The sequence below is a fragment of the Muscardinus avellanarius genome (genome assembly GCF_963383645.1).
Source record: "Muscardinus avellanarius genome assembly, chromosome: 3".
NCBI lineage: Eukaryota > Metazoa > Chordata > Mammalia > Rodentia > Gliridae > Muscardinus > Muscardinus avellanarius.
The window spans coordinates 22791726-22802032 of record NC_137788.1 but is presented as its reverse complement, the minus strand read 5'-3'; the positions used below and the strand labels follow the sequence as shown (position 1 = coordinate 22802032).

General features: G+C 45.1%; 1 protein-coding gene across 1 annotated transcript in view; it reads left to right on the top strand.

The window, feature by feature from the left end:
• The window catches only part of DNAJC8 (DnaJ heat shock protein family (Hsp40) member C8), a gene marked incomplete at its 5' end in the record, with an annotated part of 26568 nt that extends 16475 nt beyond the window's left edge, over positions 1-10093 (top strand). Inside the window, 4 exons of the mRNA XM_080690373.1 lie at positions 946-1017; positions 4670-4761; positions 6837-6912; positions 9856-10093. Coding sequence (XP_080546499.1) covers positions 946-1017; positions 4670-4761; positions 6837-6912; positions 9856-9978 — 363 coding nt within the window. The 3' untranslated portion in view covers positions 9979-10093. The remainder of the gene's footprint in view (positions 1-945; positions 1018-4669; positions 4762-6836; positions 6913-9855) is intronic.
• Positions 10094-10307: the final 214 nt, after the last annotated feature.

Here is a 10307-nt window from a genome sequence, read left to right as displayed (position 1 = left end):
AAGGCCGGTATAAATGCTGTTTTCATGGTGAGTGAATGTGGATGTGACCTTTTTTGTGAAGAGTTTCAGAATCTGAAACAGTGTTACAGCCAGTAATAATAATGCATCTAGTTTAGGTGAGAGAAATGGGTTAAAAGAGGAGCAGAAGGAGCATGGCTGTGCCTGGTGCTCATGTTTCAGAAACAGCACCTGTAGGTTCTTCATGGTAGAGATCAAAAAGTGGGTGACAGTCTCTCCTTAAATCATTGTGGCCCTCCTCTGCCTGTGAGGAAGTCCCTCAGACCTCCTCACCACAGGGTGGCAGTAAGGCTTCCTCTGCCTGTGAGGAAGTCCCCTCAGATTTCCTTACCACAGGGTGGCAGTAAGGCCTTTCTGAGCCTGGAAGATACTTGAGTTTTGGTTGGTGTGTAGTAGGTTATTTAATCTTGGAGGTCAAAATGACAAAAATATCATTTAGTGTAATGTGAAAATTATTGGTTTCAGGGAGTTTAGTGGTGAAAATGAACAAGAATATGGTTGTAGAAATGCTAGAAAAATACTTAGGTTTAAAGCTGCAAATTTTATAGCTTATTCTAAAATTTAACAAATATGTTTTCTTTGCCATAACTGTAACCATAAGTTGAGAAACATGAACAGGTGACCTTTCGCCCTGTCTCAGGCTGTGTGAGTCTGGCTTGCTCTGTGAGTGGGGACAACCCCACTGGTCCTCTCTTACCCTTCCTGGTAGACTGGATTTTAGCCGAGGTTAGAGAAAGGATCTGAGCATCCTGGTTTTCTTTGCCTGTGTTGTTGCCCCACCCCCTGCCTAGGGGGGCTTATCTTTTCATAATGCAAACTTTTTGTTATACCTACACCTACAGAAAAGTGCACAATCATATGTGTACGGCTCATTTGCTATTCTCAAAGTGTGGGTGCTCATCTTTTGATGAAAAACATTCTTTCTAGGTAAAAGAGCGAAAAAAACAATTAAAGAAGGAAGGAAAACCTACCAACGTAGAGGAGGATGATCCTGAGCTGGTGAGTGAGATGCGGGGAAGTCATTTTGTCTCGTGTGTTTGGGTCCACTGGTGGGTGGGCCAGAGAATGATGGGGATGTGCACTGAACGTTTTTTATTTACTTAGTGACACTGGGGGGGAACCCAGGGGCAATCTACCTCTGAACTATACCCCCAGCCCTATTTTATTCTTTTATTTTGAAACAGGAGTCTTGCTAAGTCATGGAGGGCCTCATTAAGTTGCTGGACTGGCTGTGAACCTGTGAGTCTCCTGTCTCAGCCTCCCAGGTACTGGGATTACAAGCGTGTGCCACCACGCCTGGCTGCAATAAACATCTTAGTTTAAAATATGTAAATATATGTTCATTCACTCTCATTTTAATTAGTTAATTTATTTTTATTTTATTTTATTTTTTGTGCCACCAGGAGTGGAATTCAGGGGCATTCTACCTCTGAGCTACACCCCCAGCCTTAATTTTTATTTTTTACTTTGAAACAGGGTCTCACTAAGTTGCAAAGGGCCTCACTGAGTAGCTGAGGCTCCCCATGAACCCGGATTCTTAGCCTCCCAAATGCTGGGATTATAAACATGCGCCACTATGCCTGGCTCCTTATTCTTTTTTTTTTTTTTTTTTTGGTGGTACTGGGGATGGAACCCAGGGGCTTTTCTACCTCCAGGCTATACTCTCAGACCTATTTTATACTTTATTTGGAAACAGGGTCTCACTAAGTTGCTTAGAGCCTCACTAAGTAGCTGAGGCTGGCTTCAAACCTGTGTGAGCCTCCTGTCTCAGCCTCCCAAGCGCTGGGATTACAGGTGTGCGCCACCATGCCCGGCTTTTTTTAATTAGGAATTGAACCCCAGGTGTATTCTACCTTTGAGTTATACCCCCAGCCCTATTTATTATATTTTTATTCTGAAAGTCTCACTAAGTTGCTAAGGCTGGCCACAGACCTATGATCCGTTCTCCTGTCTGAGTCTCCCAAGTACTGGCATCACAGCAGTGCATTGCCACGCCCAGCTTCTGAGACATTTACATCCCATTACTGCAGTAGTGATCACACTGGCATAGACAGTTTTGGGAAGAGCACAGATGACTCCTGTCTTCTGGCCATGAGTGCTCTTGGTGCCTCTGGTGGTGATATATGGAGGGAACCGCATTGGCTAATTCAGTTGCTTATTTAGTGGACATTAGCTAAGGAAGATTCTACTTAAATATTTGTGTCTGCTGGGCGTGGTGGTGCATGCCTATAATCCCAGTACTTGGGAGGCTGAGATAGGATCATAGGTTTTTGTTGTTGTTTTTTGAGTTTCTGCAGGTCTTTGCTGGCCTGGATCCTTCTGTCTCAGCCTCCCAAGCACTGGGATTTTAGGCACTTACTACAATGCCCAGCCATGGACCACAGGTTTGACACCAGCCTCAGTAACTTAGTGAGGCTATTAGCAATTTAGCGAGACCGTATTTCCAAATAAAAATAAAAAGGGCTGGTGGTATAGCTTAGAGGTAGAATTCCCTTGGGTTCAATCCCCAGAAACTGCCCCCCTCTACACACATATACACAATGTGTCTGATTGTCTCACTAGTATGAAAAATTTAAAGTCATAACTTTTTGTTTGTTTCTGTTTGGTGGTCCTGAGAATTGACCCAGAGCCTCACGCATGCTAGGCAAATGCTTTACCACTGAACTATACTCATCTATACTCATCTTTTTTTCCCTCCCAAGATTTATGGAAGAGATATGTCTTGCTAGAGAAATGTGCTTGTGACTTCTTGCTTTAGTGATTTTGCTAACAGTGAATGGTCCCATCTCCTGTGTGCTGACACTGCTTAAGAACTGAGGTTGCCAGGCGTGGTGGCGCACGCTTGTAATCCCCGTGTTTGGGAGGCGGAGACAGGATTGAGCAGGTTCGAAGCCAGCTATGCTGGCTTAAGAGACCCTGTTTCCAAAATAAAAGTATAAAAAATAGGTCTGGAAGTGTAGCCCAGAGGTAGAAGTGTTTTCAGGAACCCCAGTACCACCACCAAAAACCAAACTGTGAGGTTGCCAGGTATGGTGGTGCATCCCTGTAATTCGAGTGCTTAGGAGGCTGAGACAGGAGAATCGCAGGTTCAAGACCAGCTTCAGCAGCCTGGTGAGAGCCTGTTTCAAAATAAAAAATAGCTGGGCATAGTGGTACACATCTGTAATCCCAGTACTTGGGAGGCTGAGACAATGGGAGGATTGCAGGTTCAAAGTTAGCCATAGCAATTTAGCAAGGCTTTCAGCAATTTGATGAGACCCTGTTTCCAAATAAAAAATAAAATAGGGTGGGTGGTTTATTTTGTGGCACTAGAGATTGACCCAGGGACATTCTACTTCTGAGCTACACCCCAGCCCTATTTTATTTTTATTTTGAAACAGGGTCTCACTAAGTTGATGAGAGTCTCACTACTTGCTGAGGCTGTCCTCAAACCTCTTGTCTCAACCTCCCAAGTAGTGGGATTACAGGCATGTGCCACCATGCCCAGCTTTATTTTTTATTTTGAAACAGTCTCTCCCTAAGTTGTGGAGGGCTTTACTAAGTAGCAGAGGCTGTGCACAAACCTTCAAGCCTCCTGTGTCAGCCTCCCAAGTACTGGGATTACAAGCGTATGCCACTACTCCAGGCCCGAGACCCTGTTTCAAAATAAAGAATAAAAGCCGAGTGTGGTGGTGCACACCTGTAATCCCACTACCTGGTAGGCTGAGACAGGAGGATCGCAGGTTCTCGGCTAGCGTCAGCTATTTAGTGAGGTCCCCCACAAATTAGTGAGACCCTGTTTTAAAATAAAAGAATAAAAGCGGTCTGTAGGTATAGCTTGGAGATAGAATGCCCCTGAGTTCCATCTCCTGTACAATGAATGAATGAATGAATGAATGAATGAATGAATGAATGAAAGAAAGAAAGCCGGGCGTGGTGGCGCACGCTTGTTAATCCCAGCATTCGGGAGGCTGAGACCCGGAGGATCGCGGTTCGCGGACAGCCTCAGCTACTTAGTGAGGCCCTCTGCAACTCAGTGAGACCCAGTTTCAAAATAGAGAATAAAAAAATAGGGTAGAGGCTGTAGCTCAGAGGTAGAATGCCCCAGGGTTCCATCCCCAGACCCGCAAAAAAAAAAAAAAAAAAAAAAAAAAAAAAAAAATAAATAAATAAAAGAAACAGGGTTTCCTTAAATAGCGAAGGGCCTCACTAAGCTAAGGCTGGCTATGAACCTGCAATCCTCCTGTCTCCGCCTCCCAAGTACTGGGATTACAAGCGTGCGCCTGCTTGAGACTAGTATTCTTGATAATAACCAGTTTACTGCCTATTTTGGGTCCAACTAAGTAAATGATTATCAAGTATATGTGAAAAGAAAAAAGATATTTTTTAAGTTCTTTGGAGGAAACCTGCCTCCAGAATCTCTCACAGGGGTGACAGGCAGACATTCTTTCTCACCTGTGCTTTTTACCAGAGCCGGGTTCCTGTGCACCATCCGCAGGGTGGAAGAGGGAACCATCTCGTAAGCAGGCAGGTTCTTTATTTCCCGAGAGAGACAGTGTTGCTAAGAGGCTCTAATCTGCTTTTATCTTGGGCTCTGAGTAAGTACTTGATTTAAAGTTGTTCGTAGAATACTTACTTTTCTGTGGGGGTGGGGGTCTTAATTTTCTTGCAGTTCAAACAAGCAGTATATAAACAGACCATGAAACTCTTTGCTGAGCTGGAAATTAAAAGGAAAGAGAGAGAAGCCAAAGAGATGCATGAAAGGTATGTATATATCCATATATTCATTTCAACCATGTCTAGATTAACTTTGGTCTTTGGAGATTTTTCTTTTTCTTTTTTGGTGGTACTGGGGGTGGAACCCAGAGGCTTTCTACCTCCAGGCTATACTCCCAGACCTATGTTTTATTTTTATTTGGAAACAGGGTCTCACTAAGTTGCTGAGAGCCTCACTAAGTTAGCTGAGGCTGGCTTCGAACCTGCACGATCCTCCTGTCTCAGCCTCCCAAGCGCGGGGATTACAAGCCTGCGCCGCCGCCGCCACCACGCCCAGCTGGAGATTTTTCTAATAAAGAATTAGATAAGCCAGGCGTTGGGAGACCCTGTTTCTAAGTAAAAAAAAAAAAAGAGTATAAAATAGGTCTGGGAGTGTAGCCCGGAGGTAGGAGGGTTTCCAGGAACCCCAGTACCACCAAAAAAAAGAAAAGAAAGAAATAGTACATCATTTAAGAGACTATTTTAAACACTGAAATATCTAAGCTTGAGCTGAGTGTGGTGGCACATGTCTCTAATCCCAGTACTTGGGAGGCTGAGACAGGAGGATCTCAGAATCAGGGACAGCCTCAGCAAGTAGTGAGACTATCATCAGCCTAGTGAGACCCTATTTCAAAAATAAGAAAATAGGACTATGGGTGTAGCTTAGAGGTAGAATCCCCTTGGGTTCAATACCTACTACAAAAAAGAAAAGAAGCCGGGCGTGGTGGCGCACCCTTGTAATTCCAGCATTCGGGAGGTTGAGACCGGAGGGTTGTGGTTCGCGGACAGCCTCAGCTACTCCGTGAGGCCCTCCGCAACTTAGTGAGACCCTGTTTCAAAATAAAGAATAAAAAATAGGGCAGGGGTTGTAGCTCGGAGGTCGAATGCCCTTGGGTTCCATTCTGAAACCCGCAAAAAAGAAAACAAATAGCCAAGCTTTTGAATTACCAGAGTAAGTTTTCTGTTTGGCTTTTGGGAAATATTGAATAGATGTATCCTTAGGGATTTTATATAACTTGGGAATATTGTGTGGTTTTCTTCCTCTGACTTTCTGGAATGAAATAGGCAATTATTGAGGCCATTGTTAGTAAGGCCAGAACTTTTAGTATGATCATAGCTGCAGCTTCGGTGAGTATTTAGTATTGTATGATTCAGTCATTTATAAAGTTTTATTATTCTAAAGTAGGATTTCCCTTAATTGTTAGAAATTGTTAGAAATGTTGAGGTTGGTTTTGTTTCTGTATTTTGTATTGTTGATTGGTGTTTAACAACAACTAGATTTTTCTAGGCAAGGTTTTATGAAATATCCTTATCTTAGGATAGGGTTTTGTCCAAAGATCCTCTTGATTAAGAACTTCTAGTAAGCTAGGCGTGGTGGCGCACGCTTGTAATTCCAGCATTTGAGAGGCTAAGACAGGAGGATCAAGGTTCCTGAACAGCCTCAGCTACTATTTAGTGAGGGCCTTTGCAACTCAGTGAGACTCTGTTGCAAAATAAATAATAAAAAATAGGGCTGGGGGTGTAGCTTGGAGGTCGAATGTCCTTGGGTTCCATCCTCAGTACCCCCCCACCCACACACACACACAAAACACTTCTGCCATTAAAAAGCTCTTTCCAGTGAAATAAGATGATGTGTGTTCTCCACTTAGCTCTGTTGCTAACTGAGCCCTCAAATTATTCTTGGCTGGGCTTTGGTTATCTGTCTGTGTAACAAAGTTATTTGCATCTGTCCCCAACTCCTGCCCATGGTCTCATTTGTATGTTTAGGATGTGATCTTCATAGCCAGGCATGGTGACACACGCCTATAATCCCAATATTTGAGAGGCTGAATCAGAAGGATTGTAGGTTTGAAGCCAGTTTCGATGAACACTCAGCAATTTAGTGAGACCTGTTTAAAAATAAAAAATGGGGGGAAATAGAGACCTTCATGAAAGTGTTTTGAGCCCTTTCTAGACAGCCATCTTTCTAGACTTCTAAAGGATTGACTGACTTTATGTTTGCTTCTGTAGCGGCATGCCTTGACTTGTATGGTTAATACAATCCATAAATATCATATGAATACTATGGTTTGTTTTTCTTCTAGGAAACGACAAAGGGAAGAGGAGATTGAAGCTCAAGAAAAAGCCAAACGAGAAAGGGAGTGGCAAAAGAACTTTGAGGTGCATTGCCAGTGCAGCCGGGGGCTCTGCATCCGTCAGCCCTTGGCATTCCCGGGGCTGGCAGGCGCCGGCAGAGGGCGGCAGGACACGTGGGAAGAGCAGGAGCTTGGAGGAGGCGCCCAGTCCCAGCTCAGCCTCCTGTAGGGCAGTGACGATCCCCGGGGGTTCTTTAGAGAGCGGGGTAGGCTCCAGGAATCATGGTGCGCACCTGTGATCCCAGTACTTGGAAGGCTAGGACAAAAGGATGACAGGGTGGAGGCCAGTGTGCACTAACTTAGTGAGACCTTGTTTCAAAATAAAAATATCAAAAGGATTGGCAGGTATAGCTCAGTGGTAAAGCATGTCTGGGTTCGATCCCCGAAATCACCACACACACACACACACACACACACACACACACACACACACACACACACACGGAGATTGTGGAAGGCACCTGGCCAGGTGGGCCCCCCCAAAATAGATAGCTGTTTAATTGGGGTGGGGGTAAACATAAAGTAGTACCCTGCTTTGAGGACTATTAGAAACTGAAGTTCTTGTGACCTCAGTATCTTTCTTGCTAAGAGACTTGTGGCTTTTGAACTTGACTCTACTTTGATATCCTGATTACATCCTTCAGTGTTCAATTTCTGGATTATAGCAACATTTGGTTGGCCTCCCTCCCTCCCTTCCCAAAACCTCGCACATGCTAGGCAAGCATTTTAACCCAGATCTGTGTGCCCCTACCCCCTGATCTTGTTGGGGTTTTTTTGTTTGTTTGTTATGGTACTGGGGATTGAACCCCGGGGCATTCTGCTTCTGAACTATACCCCCATCCCTTTTTATTTTTTGTTTTGAAACAGTCTCATGAGGTTGCTGAGAGCCTCGCTAAGACTGACTGCAAAACTTTGATCCTCCTGTCTCAGCCTCCTAAATACCGGGATTACAGGTGTGCACCACCATGCCTGGCTCTGGTCTTTTTTTTTTATATGATTTTGGAATCAGGATTGGCTAGCTTGAGCTGATGACTGTCCCACTTCATGTGCAACAAGAGAGAAAGCGTGTGGGCTGCTAGGTACATCGTTATGGCCCACTCAGCACAGTTGGCTGTGGGGATCCATCCAAGTTTTAGGAAGCAGCAGGAAGGTGTGGAAAGAGTGTCTGGCTGGACAGCGGACTCGCTATGTGGCATTGAGAAAATCTTTTAACATCTCAGCCTCGGTGTTAATTGTGAAATGCTGGTGGTAGTATAGACTGTGGCCAGCTTTTTGTAGAGGTTAAAAATAATGTATGCACCAGGCCTGGGCGCATGCCTTGTAATCCCAGTACTTCAGAGGCTGAGACAGGAGGGCCACAGGTTTAAGGCCAGCCTCAACAGTTGAGTGCAACCTGCTTCTTTTTTTTTTTTTTTTTTCAGTGCTGAGGATGGAACCCAGGGGCCTTTTACCTTTGGGCTACACTCCCAGACCTATTTCATATTTTATTTGGAAACAGGGTCTCACTAAGTTGCTCAGAGTCTCACTGAGTAGCTGAGGCTGGCTTTGAACCTGCGCAATCCTCCTGTCTCGGCCTCCCAAGTACAGGATTACAAGCATGGACCACCATGCCTGTCACAACCCTGTTTCACAAAACAAAAATTAAAGCTGGGCATGGTGGCGCACACTTGTAATCCCTGCACTTGGGAGGTTGAGACAGGAGGATTACACAGGTTCCAAGCCAGCCTCAGCTACTTAATGAGGTTCTCAGCAACTTAGTGAGACCCTGTTTCTAAATAAAGTATAAAATAGGTAGGATGGAGCCGGGCGTGGTGGCGCACGCTTGTAATCCCAGCATTTGGGAGGCTGAGACCTGGAGGATTGTGGTTCGCGGACAGCCTCAGCTACTTAGTGAGGCCCTCTGCAACTCAGTGAGACCCAGTTTCAAAATAAAGAATAAAAAATAGGGCAGGGGGTGTAGCCCGGAGGTCAAATGCCCCTGGGTTCCAGACCCGCAAAAAAAAAAAAAAAAAAAAAAAAAGATAGGATGGCCCAGAGGTAGAACACCCCTGGGTTCCATCCCCAGTATCACCAAAACAAACAAAAATTAGCCCGGTGTGGTGGTGCACACTTTTAATCCTAGTACTTGGGAGGCTGAGACAAGGAGGATCGCAGTTTCAAGGAAAGCCTCAACAAATTAGGCTTTCAGCAATCTAGTGAGACCTTATTTCCAAATAAGAAATAAAATCAGTCTGGGGGATGTAGCTCAGAGGTAAAATGCCTCTGGGTTCAATTCCCAGTATGGGGTTGGGGGGGACTGAGAAAAACTGAGACAGGAAGATTGCAGTTCGAGGACAGCCTAAGCTACTACCTAGGAGGCCCTTCGCAATTCAGTGAGACCTTGTTTCAAAGATAAAAAAATAAATAGGGCTGTGGGTATAGCTTGGAGGGAGAAAGCCCCTGGGTTCCATCCGCAAAAAAAAAAAAAAAAAAAATTAAAGAAAGGGCTTTGGATATAGAATGCGCCTGAGTTGAGTCTCCAGTACGAGAGAGAGAGAGAGAGAGAGAGAGAGAGAGAGAGAGAGAGAGAGAGAGAGATAAAACATAGTCCAGGGTTAAGGATATAGCTCACTAGTAGGGCCTAACTTGTGCCAGGCCCTAGGTTTGATCCACAGCTCTACAAATAAAGTGAAGAAAAAATAAATAACATGTAGCCCAAGGGTCCCCAACATATGCAGGCCCCATTGCTAATGAACATCAGCCACCACCCCAACACATCCTCCCTTCCAGCTGCATCGCACCCTGCCTTTTAGAGGTGATGTTGCGCTGGGCTCCTGGGTGTGAGAGCAAAGCCCTACGCTCTCCTCTTGGGTTATTCCAGAGGGTGGCTGGGCTGGGCTACAGGAAGGTGGGTGGATGGCAGGTCACGCCTCCCATTAACTAGTATCCTCACCCCAAGTATCTGTCTTTTTTTTTTTTTTTTTTTAAGGAAAGTCGAGATGGTCGGGTGGACAGCTGGCGAAACTTCCAAGCAAATACCAAGGGGAAGAAAGAGAAGAAAAACCGGACCTTCCTGAGACCACCAAAAGTAAAAATGGAGCAGCGCGAGTGACCCCGGGTCACAGTGCAGGACCCGGCCCCTCCTCTCTGCCTCGAAGGACTCATTCTTTCCTCCCACCTCCACCCAATATAGAGTAGTTTTGCTTTTTAGTTCATTTTGATTTCAATACAATTTAATATCGATTAGAGTAATTCTTTTGTACATTGAAACGAGGGGCTCGGTTTTAAAGATGACCTCCCCCACCCCTTCCCCCTAGAACAACCAGGATTGGACGGCGCCACCGGTGCTGCCTCGTCTCCCGCAGCCTGGAACTTAACGTTTTGTACTTCACTGGATTGTGATGGTTAGGAGCTTCGTGTATAGTCTGTGGAAAGCATCCA